Here is a 16252-nt window from a genome sequence, read left to right on the forward strand (position 1 = left end):
AAAGCCCATGGGGAAATCAGTAATTACTTTAGCGCTCTGCTCGGAGGGAGAGTGCGGAGGAGAGGGGTGACCCAGGGGCTGTCATAACCCGCACGTTAAAAACAAAGCGGTGTGGTGTGGTGTGGTGTGGTGTGGTGTGGTGCCGGGCATGGCCTGGCAATGGCCTGCCGCCGGGCCACGCTGCCCCCGGGAACGCAGGGCCGGGGCAATGAGCGGCAAGCCCCACCCCCTCATGCATATGGAGAGATGATTAGCATACCGCTGAGGTGGTCCCGCCCCCCGGGCGGCCATTTGTAGCCGCGGCGCCCTGGCTGCGGGGGTGGGCGGTGCTCCTTCTCCTCCCCTCTGCTCCGCTCGGCGTTGTCGCACCGCACGGCGGGGCGCTGCCGGCGGCGCACTCGGCGGAGCGCAGGGGCGGCGGGGCCTGCGGTTGTTCAGCCCCGGCGGGCCGAGGAGGAAGGAGGCGAGCGGGAGGGAGAGAGGCGCCGGACTCGGCGGCGGCGCTGCCGCGATCGGCTCCGCTCGGTTCCCCCATGGCCGCGGGCTGCAGGGACGGCCCGGGGCAGGAGAAGTACCGGCTGGTGGTGGTGGGCGGCGGTGGCGTGGGCAAGTCGGCGCTCACCATCCAGTTCATCCAGGTGAGGGGCCGCGGCGCCTGAGGAGGGGGAACCGGTCTGCCCGGCCGCGGGGCCTGGGCGCTGCCCGGGGCGGGGGGGGGGGGGAGGGGGGGGCCCGGGGCCGTGGCGGCGGGCGGCAGCTCCCGGAGGCGCCGCGGCCGGCGGTGGCGGGTCTCGCCTCGCCGCCGGGCGGGGAAGCGGGAAGCCAGGGGCGGGGAGGCGGCGGCGTGACCTTGAGGGGCCCGGGGCGGCGGTTGAGGCGCGGCGCCCCGGGGCGGTGCGAGCCCCCGGGAAGGTTCTGGAGGGCGGGAAGGGGCGGACGCCGCCCCCGGCCCGCCGGGCGCCTTCGTCGGGCGGAGGGCTGCGCGGCTCCAGCGACCCTCGCCGCCGGGGTGGGGTTTCGCCGCGCCGGGTCGGGCGCGCACAGCGCCGGAGGTGCGGGGTGGTCGGGGCCGCCGAGGCGCTGGGACCGGCGGCCGACCGGCGGCGCGGGCGGGGTCCGGCTCCCCGCTCCGCCCGGGAAGCGGCAGTCGCGGTAACCGGCCGCGGCCGGGGGAGCAGTGACACTTGGCGTCCGGCTCCGAAATAGCTGCCCCGGGGCTGAGCCTGGGCCGCTGGTGCCGGCCCCGCAAGGGGCGAGGAAGCTCTGGCAGCCCCGCAGTGTCGGAGGGGGGTTGCGGGCAGGGGGCACGCTGCGCCAGCTCCGGCCAGCGATCGCCCGCCGCCCCTCTGAGCTCTTGCTGTTGATGCTTCAACTTCTAGGTAATTGAACTTCCCCCCCTGTTCATTTTAAGAAAAAAACCATGACAGAATAGGTGATACAAAGTGTGCGTATCAGTCTCATAAGGAAGAGTCATTTTTCTCTGATGCTAATTCAGCCATACCCCCTTTAATTCTTTTCATCCTCTGCCCTGTTGCTTTTAGCCTTTCTACCGCTGGCATGGGAGCGTTATTAATCTACCTCTGTCTGTTTATGGTGGAAGGAGGAGATAACTACTTGCGTTCTGCTTGCTGGTATTGCTGATGGCAGATGAGCAAATCTGGAGGAAATGACTTTTTGTTTGTTTTCTTTAATTCCACTGAGGAGAGGCTAACCCTAAGATAGCCTGTCTGACAGTGAGGCAAATTTCTCTTTTAATGCTCGGGGCAACGATATTCTCAAATAATATTTTGTTAGAACAGGTGAGCTGAGAGCAAATAGACTATTTATTTATTTTGGATTTTCTTCACTAGTGCACACATCCATGTGTTCATTAGCTGTAATATTTTGTTGAGAACTTAAGCTCTGCAGCATGGGTGTGAGTAACTATATAGAAAGCAGTACTTTCCCAGTCTGGCTAAGTACTGGATAACTGAATGCCTAGAAGATCCAATATTGTACAGGGTGTTAAAAGAATTGATGCTTTAGGAGAACTTGTTCTTTGGAAATTAGTTTTAACAGAGCATTTGAGATGGAATTGAAATCTGTGTTGTGCAGGTGCCTTGTTTGTTGTGTAGATAGCTGGTCAGGTGCTGGTAAGATCCTGACTCGCTGACCTGTTTGAAGATGATGGTGCTAGAATAACTGCAGTCCGCTCTGTGTGGATTGAGTTCCTCATTGCTTGTATATGAAGATAACTTCTGTGGTTGAGTGAAGCTGGTTTAGCATGCCATTCACTCAAGCATGGTACTGCTGCTTTGGATGGTATTGCCTGCATCTTCCTGTGGGCATCTGAACTGGTTGTGACAAATGTGTGCAGCTGGGCATGGCTTAGGTTTTGTTCTGAGATGCTGCTGAAGGGATCTCTGGAGTCCCTGGCTATGTTAAAGGCTTTTGGATAACTTCACCTTCACAAAATTGCTGTAATTTCTATTAAAGACATAAGGGGGGGGGGGGAAGTGAAGCTTGCACTTGATGCCTTGATAAGTCCATTTAGTTTAATAGCAGTAAGGTTCTGCTGAGTACTAGGTAACTTCAGTGTTTGAGTGCTGGTAGAAGCTTGTTCTTTAAAGTAAAAGCTTGTGCTACACCCCTATAGAAATAGAAGTTTTGGCTCAACTGCTGTGACTGACGCTTCCAGCAAATATCTGCAAAAGAGGAACCTGTGTCTGTGTTGTCACATAAAAAGCTCTCTCCAAATTAATAGTGGAACAAGAAATAGTTCACTTTGAAAGAGTGATGAGGGAACAACACTGTAGCATGAAGCTGACACGTTGAGGGTGAACTTTTCAAAACAACTTATTGTCAGTTTGTATTAAGTTATCTACATCTTTTTGCCCTCTCAGCTGCTTTGTCTTGAGATAAAATATTGCCACCACAAAGTGATGTTTAGCAGAAAATTGAACCTTTTTGAAAAAAAATGAGAAATAGCTGGGAAACAAAGAGCTTCTGAGCAGAACCTCAGGTGACTTAAGAAGAGTTTTGTATTGTTTCCGTGCTTGTTACATAGTTACAGACTACACAGAGACAAGGCTTGGTGTATTATTTATATACCAGAGTATCTTCCTGAGCTCTTAGGTCTCAAAGCTTATGATGTCACCAAGTGTGTGCAATGCCATGCAACCACTTCTGTAGTTTTTGTATGGCAAGTGTGTTGCCAAATACTTTGTTTGTCTTTTGAGACTGCATAGAAACTGCTCCAGATTGTTTTAAAATTGATTACAAACAAATCATGTGCTTCATTTTTGGAATTTTTTAGGATTAAGTGACAAACTTGTAGTTGCCTTCACTACAACATGGAACGATGCTTGCTCTTGCCACGTGACAAATCTTGATGTCAGTGAAGGATTTAAATTCTCTCTTGCTTCTTTATTGCTTGTGTTTAAAATACAGTTGTCAACAACTCAGTTTTGAAGCTTAAAAAGGAAATTTTCTTCTTACTGATACTAGCAAATACTTCCATACTTTGTCTTGCTTTCCTATAATCCTGTATTTAATTTTCAGTAAATTGGTACTCAGGTATGGTTACTCTTGCTCTTACTTGAGTTCTGCTGATTACTTTCCAGTAAACCAAGCTGTTGTGTTGATAGGATATCATGGGGAAGCACGTGCAGTGATTTATGTTGTATCTTTGAAAGACTAAGGAGGATTCATATTTGAAAATGGGAAAACTCTTCCTTCATTTCAGATGAAAATAAATGAGAACACGAGGAACTGAGGATGTAGAGAGAACCAGTTCATCTTCTGTCTTTTGCCAGCTTTCTAGGATTTGCACACAGCACATCCTTGCCAGCCTTGTTTAGGTGTGGAGGGGAAACAGCATTCATTCTTGCAAGAGTAGTAGTGGCTGAGGTTGGACTTTTATTGTGGTAGTGATCAGCACATAAAGCGCTCCGGTGCATGGCGTCCTGTGTGCGAGAGTATCAGTTCCTGAAGATTGTTGTGCCTCAATCTGCGCTGAAACAACAATGTTTTTGTGAGGAGGCTGAGTGAGCGAACCCGTGTCACACAATGAAAGCTCTTTCACATACTGGGTTCAGCATGGTTGGGCTAATTTAGTATAGCGCAGTAGGAATGGTATATGAGATATAACTGGTCACGCACATATAATTGCTTGTGATCTTGCGTTTGCTTCTCAGAAGTTCATCTAACAACTTGGAGAAACTTTAGAGTACAAATTACCAGATCAAAGCTTTTAGCAGTTACATGACTGGTGTGTTCCTCAAAATTCTTTCTCTGGGGAGATAAACAGAGCTCGATATTGCTGTTGGTGGGCCAGGATTCCATCCTGGAAATACAAAATCATTTCCTTTTAAATCAGGATATATGAACTTACTGCTGTCGAGCCTGTGACTGTTAAGACAGGAAGTGAAGACGTTTTAATTGCAGAGAGTTGACGGGATCTGTCACAGCTATAAACTTTAGGAAAGCAGCAGTGAATGGTAGTTCACCATTACACCACAGTATTCTGTAAAACTGTAAGTGATAGAACTAAGCATTCCTTCTCTTATTTAAAACATACACAAATAATCCATCATGCTCACATCCCAAGAGGCAGAAAACTTTTAAAATGCATTGCAGCCAGTTAACTGGCCTCTTAGCAGGCTGAGGTATTTGGGAGTATGAGCTGTGCAGAGCACACAGCTGTTGCCACAATAGCTTTTCTCCAGCTGTCATGCAGAGGTCTGTCACAAAATACCCCACATTCCCTTCTAACTCAACCCTTTGTAATATTCAGGTTTCCTTGCTCAAAGGGAGTACAGCCTAGCAAGTACCTAATCACCCTCTGCATTTTTTTACCCTGCAGTTGCTGTTCACTTCATGTTGGGTTTTTTTGTTTACACTGAACAATGTATAGCTGGTTTTAGCAGCATACAGCAAGAAAGCCACTAATGTCTTATTTCAAATCTGCTCTGCGAAGTAGTGGATGCTTTTGATCAGAATTATTAAAAATATTTGTCATACTGTTTTTCCTCATCATAAAGCTATAGCTTTTGTGTTGTGACAATGATGTGTATATTTTTGCATACTGAGTAAACTTTGGTGGCTTACAACAATATATTATTTAATAAATGTCACTAGAACCTTGAGATGGTATTGACTGGATGTAGTTGAGTGGGGCTGAGTTGAGCTTAGTTTGTCAATCAACTTAATGTTAGCTATGGTAATGCATGAACACATTTGAGACTGCTAAGACACTTAATGCAATATAAAATATATGTAGGGGTCCAGTGTTTTTTTGGGGGGGTGTTTGTTTACTGATTTCATGCTGTATTTACAAGCATAATTCTTACTGCCAACTTTGTATAATAAAATATTTTTCCTGCTGCTGTTAAACTGTCAGTAACAAGTTCTGATTGGAGCTGAGCTTACTGTTCTACTAACTAGTGAGTAAAATGAGTTGGATGTAGATTTGTTGACTCTCTAATGTTAATGTCAGACACTTGTCTGAAAGCAAGCATATATGACTTGCAGATAGGTGGTGAGCAGCTGTTCATGCTTTTTTCCTTTCCTTTTCCAAGCTGCTACTTTCACAAGACTGTTAGTTCTCATTAAGTAGCAATAAAGCTAAAGGTGGGTTATCTCAAAGTATCTTTTATCTCTGATATAGCTGTTGGGCAAGAAAATAGCTTGTTCAGAATTTTATGGTAAAGCTCTGAATTAGAGTAGTAAAGCAGATTGAAAAGCAACAACTGAAAATGCAGCTGGTGTTCAAGCTGATGCACTGGATGTTTGACAGACCCTGATGTCTTAGTGTACCGCTTCTGCGTGCTGGGCTTGGGGGATGTGCAGATCCCCCTGCAGTTTCGAGGTATTCTGACTAACCCTTGCTGACCGTCCAAAAAAAAAAAAAAGTTCTTCAAGTAAGCACATAAGAAAGTCAAAGGAATAAAATGCCATGAATTCCAGGCTGCAGATTCATGCAGGGCTACGTTAGGACTGGTATGCTTACATTTTGATAAAGCGTGGGGCCTTCTTACGGTAAGTAGTGCAATGTAACGCAAGGTGACAAAATACAGTTTAGGACAGTGAGTGACTGATTGTTGGCTTCTATAGAGGTTAAAGGTGGGAAATAAAAATCCTAATCAAAACAAAGCACTTGTGGTGGAGTCACCTGAGATAGTAACGGCTGGTTGTTGCACTTCATGTGAAACTTGAAGTTCTCGGCTCCCTGCTTCCTAGAGCAGTGCTACCAAACAAAAGGTTTGTCTCGCTCGGGTTAGCTGTAGATCTACAGCCTGGGAAATGTAGTAGATGACTTCAGGCTGAACTTGCAGGCAAGAAGGGAGTGTCGGTTTGCTTGTTAGCGTTCTGGTATTGCTAGCGAGGGTATAATGCATCGTAACTTAGCCAGCAGGGACGCTGTGTATTAATGCACTTAAAGGGTAGAACTAAGCTGGGTTCAAAAGCTGGCATAAATTTGGAGTAGTGCTTAAACTTTGAGATGCTGATCATTCCGGCTTTGAGGAATTTACAATCCTTTCCCAAAGTGAAATTCCTTTGGGATAACTTAAACCACACTGCAGTCAGAAAGCACCTTTCCATGTGTGAACCCCTTGCAGCAGTTGCTTATATAGCAAGTAAATATTGATGTACCTTTTGGTTATCAGGTTGCCTTGTTGCCTTCTACCGCCACTTGCACAAGGAGTGCTGGCACAACTTCCCGGATTACTGGCCGGCATGCCCTTTGCACTTAAGGATGAATAGGCAGCCGCTGGCACGTAGCCCTGTTCCTCCTTCCCGTGTTAGAGGGAGAGGCTCCTGGTTTTGGCTGGAGCTCTGAATTCCGGCATTCAGTAGTGGTGCTAAAAGGGTGGCTCTCCTAAGTAGAGCCCTTATATTGAGAGAATTTTGAAGGACCTGAATGGCTTGTGTTTGCATACCTTAGGCAACCTGTCTCCATTTACCTTAAAGCGTTACCAGCACTGAAAATGTTGTGACTGAGCTCTTTGATGTACCCAAAGGTAAATACCAGCTTCATGAAGTGAAATGTAGCAGTCTTCTGGCTAGCTGATAGGAAGCTAGGTTTTTTGCAGACCTTCCTAAATGAGTCACTCTTCAGGTCTAGACTGGTATGACACAAGTGGATAATTTCTCCGTTGGTTCTGATGATTCAGGTGGCTTAGCTGCCCTGGTTTGGTAGTCTTGTCTTCAACTATGGCCATAGGCACTGTTAAAGGAAAATGTAACATCCAGGTAAATGCAGCACTTGCACGCTTCTTGAAATAGAACATATTTGTAATAAAACCAGCATTAAAACTGAGATCACAACTGTAATTGCTCCTTTCTTTTTTTAACTTTCCCTTTGCATATAACACGTCCAAAGATTTCTGTATGTAACTTTGATCAACCAAGTCAAATTTCTACTGAAAGGGGTAGAATGAATGGGGTCCAGATTGAAAAGCTTAATTATCAGTAATACCGGTAGGCAGTGTTTGACTGGCAAGTGGTTTGCCTTACAGAGTTGCTGGAGTTTTGTTTCAAAACACTGATAGTAGTGGTAGCCTGTTTCAGCTCTCTAAGTTTGTAGTGTGGGATCCTAGGTGAATCGTTTGTGTTCTGAGCAGTGAGTGCGGCGCTGCCTATTTGTCTTGAACTGTGTCTGTCTTCACTGAGAGAGATATGCCCTGTGATCATGAACAATTTTTTTTTTCTCTGTTCTTCTTTACTTTCTGTTCTTTGCTGGTTTTATGTCCTATCTCACAGCTTAAGTGTGGTTGTAGCTTGGGTCCAGGATAGCCTGTAAGTCACTTTGTGGGAACAGGTAATAAAAAAGAAAATATTTCTTTCCTCTCTTTATAACTTAATTACTTGAAATAGATAGCAGACAAAAAGAATGTTTACTTAGTCTGCCTTGCCTGTTCTTACTTAGTCTCCTCCGATGACACACCATGCACATACTTAAACTAGTCACATCTCAAAGTGTAAACTGCCTGATACGTAGCACTGCTTCTAGATGGAACTTCACTTTTTTTATAGATTGCTTGCTTTTACTAGGTTGCTTTGAAGAGGGCTGGCTGGAATGCAGCGCACGGGCTGTTCATGGTTAAGTTAAAGAAGGTCACGTATTCATGTCTGAAGCGCTTGATCTTGCGACTAATCAAGCATTGTGCACAACTGCTGCCTGTCATTAAAGTGAGGTCAGGGTTTCTTATCTGCTGTTGGAAAGGGAAAGGCTGGAGAATTTGCACTTTAGCTGTCCTCAAGTATACACAGAGCCTCAAACCTGAGCACTGGGGTGGGGGGGGTTACTGAGGAGAACTGTAGCACAATTCTCTAGTTATGCGGGGAGCTGCCAGGAGCTTTACTTACAGATGGAGATCCTGTTGGATGATTAAGTTCTGTAGTGAATTTTTGTAACATACAAATGTGCTCACACAGAAGCTCACAAAGGGCTGAAAAGGAGAAGGTGTATTTCCAGAGGCTTGTGTGGAGCTCCCCAAGACCGCAGTGGGAAGCGAGGGCTGCGTGTGTGGCTGTGCTGAAGCCGTTGCAGGTCGGAGCAGTGTGCCGGTGCAGCTGGAGAAGTTGAAGGGCCTTGAAAGTGAGTGCAAGTGGATGGTTTGTTTGCTTTTTAGAAGGGACAGCCAGCAGGGAGGCACAAGGCTAGAGAATTGTTTTTATTCTTCAAGGCTGAAGAAACAGGGCTTTGCTGTAATTGAAGGCTTAATTTGATAAGCTAGTGCTACCAGTAAGGAAAAATGCTCGACGGGTCCCCATGCTGCCACAGCAATTTACCACTATAGTTACTTACTCCGTCTAGTTCACTGAAACTCCACGAGTGATCAAAGTTAAAAATAACTAGGGAATGTTTTTACCCGGGATCGGTTACCCCTGTCTGGTTCCCTGTGCAGCTCTGCAAACAACTTCATCTGGCAGTCGTGCTGGTTTAACCAGACCTGCACCAGCTTCTCAGCTGTGTCCAGACAGTAAACTCTAGTTTCTGGTGAATCTAGATAGGAGTGCGTTCAGCCACTAGGAATGTACACAAAAGGGCACTATTAAAGATAGTGTGAAGTACTAGCCGCTAGGACCAGCGTACATTAATAATTAACTAGATGTTAGCACTGACACATAAAAATGCTACAGTTCAAGCAAAAAAAAAAAATAGTGTAACACTAATAACCAAAGTACCCTACAAAGATCTTTATGCAAAAGACCTATGAGAAGTATTATTTCTCAGCAGAGTAACCTTAAGTACACATATTCATAACTATCATGTATGTCACTTTCTTCAAGTCTTTTAAGCCAGAAAATAAACTTGAGCTTCCACACAACTTCCAAGCAAATTATTTTTCCAGTCCTGTTCTGAGTATTCCATAACTGTAGTGAGTCACTAGTTATATTTGCTAGGAAAAGGAGAAATTTTAAAATCACTGCAGCTACTGTTTTGAGTTTTTTCTGACAAAACTAACTTGCTCAGCTCATATCACAGAGCATCGTCAGTATTCCTCATTTAAGCAGATATAAATCTATAAACCTGGCAAGCAAATCTGAATATTTTGCTGCTTATGTGGTGAGTAGACTATTAAACAATAGGATGCCGGTGATAAATCTGTGTGAAGAATCTGACATCTTTGTGTAAAAAAGTGATCTGCTAAACAACTTCTGTTCTTAGACTTACTGTATGCAAGGGAAGTAAGTGGGATTATAATAATATGTACCACTTGAGGTAGGGGGCCTCTAAATTGCATGTTCCTAACAGTATTTCTGTGATTATGTCTCTTTATGAAGATCCTTTATAATCATGTGTAAAAAGTAGTTGTCGATAATACACTTGTGTATGTGCTACCAACTCTACTACTTAAGAAAAAGACCCTGTTAAAAATGTGTATGTTTTCCCCTATTAGCTCATGCTAAGAAGTCTTCATTAGCAAAGCCTGATAAAATAAGCAATGATGATGTATTTAAAAGGATTCTGGCTTTGGATGACCCAGCGTTACTGCAGTTATGAGTGTATTTGTCCTGCAATTTCTGTTGCTGCTTATGATTTTTTTTTTTCTGGCAGTTCATCTTTGAAGTCCTCCAGAAACATACTATCCTTGCCCTTCCATCTTATTCTCCTGCCCACCCCCCCACCCCCCCCAACAACCCCGACAATGTTATCTGAGTCTTGACCACCTGTCAAGATTGAGATTTCCAAGATGCAAATATGTGCTGTCTCATTTTGATTTCCTGTACTTTGACTTTCCTTTAACTGATGTCCTCCTCCCCATGAACCAGGTTCTTACCCTGATGGCAGTTCTCAACTTGAGATCCTGCACAATGTATTGAAATACCATGGGTGGAGACAATATCTCCTGTAGTGCCACACTGAATTTGGAAAACCTTGTTGCTAGGTTGTATGCCATAAACAATTTCCAGACCCTCAAGTTTGAAACTATACCTCTGAGGCCCAAATCCTTAGTGCATAAGCAAGGTAAACCAACTCTGTAAGTTAAGCCAAATGTGTCTTGCCTTACTGTCTGAGAGTATTTAAATGAGAAGTTTTAAACTGTGGAAATACCTTATTTCTACCTCTGTAGGGGTAAGGTGTATGTGGTGGGGTGTCTTTTTTGTGTGTGTGTTTATAGAAATGAAGTGTTCTGCCTGTGGCATCCAGTGGACAGACCACTTTAAAAGTAGTAAGGTGGGATATTCAGTGCTGCCCCTTAACAGGTTATCACCAACCAACAGTGCTGCTGACTGCTTAGCTTTGGTTTGGATGCTTATGCTTCTAGCTCTTTCTAGTCCAGAAGTCCCTTCCCCTAAACTAAGGGAAAAGGTACACTAAAGCACCGTACAATCTTTTGTATGGCTTAAGTACTTGTGTAGCTTTTGGGGCAATATTATTTTATGTTGTACAAGTGATACTACCAACTGCCGAAGTACAAAACCTTATTGCAGCAATCAAACAAGATGAGAGCTTTAACCAAATGTTTAAGCTGTATACCATGCCTGGATTATTGGAGGCTTAATCATCTGGAGGCACTCCAGAATCATCAACAAATCATCAGAAGGGAATTGGGCTGCTCACTGTAACTTCTTGAGCGTGATTTTAGCATTAAATGTCTTCGGCAGTAAAAATAACTTAAGATGCTTCTGCTTCTAGCAGTTACGCGGTTCACAACTTGCTCTGTTACATTGCTTCAGCTGTTGGGGTCAATCCTGTAAGAAGGATCGCAAAGCCCCAGGTACAACTCTGTGTAGGTGATGTGGACTAACACAGCTCTGCTGAGACCCGTGTGCAGGCAGAGCAGGTGGGGGAGGGATGGGACAGGCAGAGACTTCTGCAGCCGGTTAACCACTGCAGAAGATGTGTGTACAACTGCATGAAGCCTTGTGCAATGGGGGAAGCTAACCTGTTCCAGCTCTGCTCGAGATGGAGAATGAGACTTAAGAGTGGTTGCTCTTATCATGTAGAGCAAACACAAGAAGGGTTGCAAAATGCCTCCTGTGTATAACACTGATGAGTGAGTCCTGTTATCTGATAAGAGGATGTTCAGCTGAAATCTCTCTAACTTTAGACTGTGTCAGATCAGCTAATGGAGCAAGAGGCTTGATTTCTTTTGGGTTCAGCTGAAATGTCAAGGCAGCTCTGAGGCTTCAAGCTGTTGTGGTCTTCTGACTAGTCTAGCTACAGTAGGTGCCGGTGCATCTCGGAGACCGCTGAGAGTTAGTTTACTGCCTGTGAGTAGGTTAGTGCTTTGATCCCCTTGGGTATTAGCTCTGAGAGCATTGCTTTGTGTGAGGGGACATATTTAAATTGAGCATTTTGTTTTTAACAAGGATGTTTAAAATCTGAAAAATTTCTGAATTCCTGTGTCTGTGGCCTGAATCTACCAGCTACAGAAAATGTTTTGTCTCCTATGGAGTTTCTGCTTTGTTTCTATCTTGCTGGAAAGGTATGCTCAAATATATTGATGCATACATCTCAAGTTCTTTGGATTTAAAAAAGACACTTCAAGGCTTAGCTTTTGAAGTTGTTAAAGACACTTTTTCCTCTTGCTATCTAGAAGTTTTTGCACCCATTAGAATGGATATAGTCTGTATAAAGGTAACCGAAGGACTTGATAATGTTTTTGTCTGTGAAACTAGTTTTTAAGTCATGTATATGCTACAAAGGTTGATGAAATTCACTAGTATTTGTAGATTTGAAATTGCCCGGTATCTATGTTGGTGGGACTGTAAGGGAAGAGAGCCTCAGATCTGAAGTAGTCAACTTTCTTGTCCCAATATTATTTGCGTTCTTCCAAGTAGGTTACATTCCACACATTTTTAATAGTGGCTTCCCCTCCTCCATAGCTGCTTTGACTTGTTTTGTGGGAGGACTTGAATATTTCGACTGACACACCAGAAGCCTTCTCCCAAAAAAGGAAACTGATAATAGAATTGTTCACTTTGAGTGGAATTTGAAAATAATCTCATCTGTGCTGACTGGATATCTGTTTAGTGGAATTGCAACCTGGGGTTTTAAAATCCCACTGAGTTAGGGATTTTGCTCAAGGTTTAAGAGTTAGGAATTTTTCTAGCTTAAGAGCTAAAATTACACCTTGAAATTCTGTTCTGTGCATTTCTCCAATTTACAAATATTCTGAAGAATATAAACAAAAGCCCTGCATCTCTTGACGTGATCACCTGAAAAAGGCACTGGCTGCCTCCCTGCGTGAGGGAAGGTGGTGATCTGGAAGAATTTGTTCAGGGTGATTGCAGAAGATGAATAATTTAAGCTGTGGCCACTTGCTTGAGACCAGATAATTGAGACCGAGTTTTCTAACAGCTGGACGGCTTATGTTAAAAGTTAAACATTTCCTGCAGTGCACGTACTTTAGCTAGCTGTTTTGTACATGAGTACTTCCATGCCTATGTGAGTAGCCTGAGAAATTTAAAAGTATCTCAACTTTTCTGTGGTGCTAGTAGTTGTTATGAGATGGTACTGTGATTGCCTAACACTATTCAGCTAGGTATTTGTGATCTTTCTGTAACTTCTTCCTTGAATGGATTATGATGCATCTGGCCTCTCCTAAATCTAAAAAATATATGATGTGTAGTAGTGAAAGGGACTCACGCTACTTGACTCTCCTGGGCAAAACCTAGCTAGTTCTGTTACTGCTAACTGAACATCTCCGATTTGGAGCACTGACTTTTTGTCAGCTTCCACACCTAGGGCTTTTAAGTGCTCACCTGGCAGTGGGCTACCATAGCAATTCATAGGAAGATATCCCTAGATGTGTTTATATGTCTTCAGGATCTGGGAATCTTTTCCTAAACCTGAAGCACATAGGCTGTCAGTGCCAAAACATATTTGAAGAGGACTTTAACTCTGCTTTCTTTCTGAAAACAACAACAACAAAAAAAACAAATGCCCCCAACAAACCCCAAACCAAAAAATAAACAATGGGTTAGTGTGGTCTTGATTCTGTTCATCAAGTTTGTAATGCATATGGCCCATCTAATCAGTTTTGAGCTTTGGTCATTATGAAAGGTAGCTTTTAACACATGCACAGGAAGTGAGTCTAGAAGACATGATTTAAATTAAAATACTTTCTAATGCTGGAAGAAAGCTCAAAAGAGAAACTACTTGCCTTTAACTGGTAGCATCCACCCTGTTGCTGTAAATAACAATAGCTTTGCTGCATGTTAAAAGATGGCAGAGCTGTGTGGTAGTAATGCTGCATTCAGAGGCATGTTCACACTTGGTGAGTTAACCAGCGAGAAGATAAGGTGTTCTGAAGGGTTTCTGCTTGTCATACTGATGTACTGCCTGTCCAGAGGCTTCACCTAGGATTACTGGAAATCTGGACAACACTGAAGAGTCCATTAGTCTAAGTACGCTGAAGTTGAACCTGTTTCTAATCTATAAAACTCAGAGAAACTTAACGTGCTTTCCTGTGGTTTCAGTGCAGATGCTGGCTGCTTGCACATTCCACGCTCTGTTTTCTCTTCGCTGAATGCCCTTACCACAACATCACTACTCTGTAGAATATGGGAGCGGAAATAGCAGGGTTTTTTTTTAAAAAAAAACAAAACAAAAACAAAAAACCCACCTCTGATCAAACCCCATGCATTTTAAAACCTTCTTCTGAAAGTAAACAAATTGAAGGTCTTTGCACACTGATCACGTTTTAAGATAGCATTCACTGTACAGCTACCTCTTTATACCTTTACACAAAACATTTGCATAAGTTCTTTGCTCAAGAAAGCAATCAAATAATGACGTTCTCTACTTATTTAAAGTCATACTTTATTGTGTGTGCCTGTCAGACCAGGAAAGAATATGGCACATTACAATTTGAGTTTACAAGTTGCTGCATAGATGATTTTATTAATGAAAATGAGTGCTTTTAGGTGGAGTACACTCTTTCCTTCAGGATGAGATATTTTAAGCTGTCTTCCCCACCAGATGTACTATAAAGCCACTTTTTCAAGTGCTGCTGACCTGGTACACTATTAGAGGGCTGCGGCATGCAATGAATTTGGCTAGTTTGGCACAAGTTTCTCAATTCTGTATGTGTTATGAATCAGACTCTGGTAGTTTATTCATTAGCTGCTCGGTTTCTATCAATGTGAACTCATTTGGAGAGAGGACAACTTGAATTTGTTTTGTTTCTAACGTTTTCATTTGGGGATTTCATAATTGCTACAGACACTCCTGGGTTGCCTTCTTTCTTCTTGCACTTTGCATGGGATAACTAACTCTGCTGTACGTTCTGCACTGTGGCATCACCATCTGCTTGGGTTACGGCCTCCAGAAATGAGGTGGGGAATGGGTGGATTGCTTTGGAGGGGTCCGAAAGGCAGCTCAAAGCAGCAAAGTTGCAATCTTCCTTCTTAGAAAATCTTACGGGACCTGTCAAATTGAAAGACTGTAAACTAGTGTAGTGTAGCCAATTATGGCATTTGATAGTGTAAGTTTAATTTGTCATGTTAGGATGATAAACAAAAAGTATCTTCCTTGTAAGTCCATACCAGTCTGTGTAGAAATCTAATGCTTTCTGTGCTGTTTGTGGGATTCATACTAGTATTGTCTTTTCTGAGCTTGCTATCTGCTCTAAGAATATTGGTATGAGTAACATTAAAGGCAAAATATCTTAGTAATGAGCAAAGTAATGAGTTGCTTTTGTGGCAGTGGCTGTTTACAGAATTTGTCCTGAAGAAGGTAGCTTGCTTCACTGAGGATTTGTTACAAGTTGGTAATCATAAAATCGGAGAGATAGCAGCAGGTAGTGGAACCAGCTTAAGTGGTGCAACACGACTAGCATGATCGAGTTATTTTTCATCAGCTCTTGTCCTTCCTCGCTTTGATTAGACTTGTATGTGGTTTATGTAATATGTTTACCGATGCTTTTCATGACCTATAATCATATGATGTGCACCTGTGTTTTCCTGATAGCGATGCTTTTCTCCTCAACTGATGTCTGTAAAGGAATATTATATAGAGAAGTCAGCATGTATCTTCTAATGCAAATGAAGTGAATCGTGTGATCTGGCTGCTCTGGGCAGGCTCATGGCACCTTGTAAGTTTAGAAAACAAGTTTATTTGAGAATTTATGTAAATTCTTTGTAAGAATGAGAGCACACAGGGGACAGATGGGAAATCACCTTGCTGGAAACCCCCAGAACAAATCTTAACTATAGGCTGTTACAAAACTGAACTGTCTGAATTTGAGCCCTTAGTTTTTAAGTTCATGCCTTCAATGATCCTAAAATTTCAAAAGCGTCAGTCTTGAGGATGGGATGATGAACTGGCCAACGTGAATATGGTGTCAGAGAATCACAAATGCTTTAAACTTATATTGGTGTGCATCCTTTATTTTCCTTTAAAACTTGAATGCCTGCTAAAATACAAGATTGTGTTTTATTCAAAACAGGAGCAGCGGGAGAGGGAGAGAACAATTGAATCTTTTCAAGTGAAATTTGGTAAAGAGCTGTCCTTGAAGGCTTGCCTGGACATCCGTGGGTGGCTCTGAAGACTTAGCTGTGCTCCTCTTAATAAGAAAGTGCAACAGAAAACTGGGCTGGAATGTGTTCTAAATAAGCATAGAAAGCAACAATATTGCAAAAAGATGAGGAGAAAAGTATTTTGCTTAACTGAATTGAGCTGACGTCTGCTGTAAGTAAACTGTTAGTGCTTCTGTCCTCTTCTAGCTGTGACGGGGCATTTCCCTAAAGCGAAGTGTGTGAAAGAATAAGCTGCCATCAAGAGACCGGAACGACCTTTGGGTGTGGGCAGTCT

The 16252-nt window shown here is 43.6% G+C and overlaps 1 protein-coding gene across 1 annotated transcript in view; it reads left to right on the forward strand.

Moving 5' to 3' along the window:
- The first annotated feature begins 286 nt into the window (after nt 1–286).
- Nucleotides 287–16252, forward strand: part of RRAS2 (RAS related 2) — a 45397-nt gene continuing 29431 nt past the window's right edge. Inside the window, exon 1 of the mRNA XM_075755096.1 lies at nt 287–638. Within this exon, the coding sequence (XP_075611211.1) occupies nt 534–638 (105 nt within the window). The 5' untranslated portion in view covers nt 287–533. The remainder of the gene's footprint in view (nt 639–16252) is intronic.

Source organism: Balearica regulorum, chromosome 5 (genome assembly GCF_011004875.1).
Source record: "Balearica regulorum gibbericeps isolate bBalReg1 chromosome 5, bBalReg1.pri, whole genome shotgun sequence".
Lineage (NCBI taxonomy): Eukaryota > Metazoa > Chordata > Aves > Gruiformes > Gruidae > Balearica > Balearica regulorum.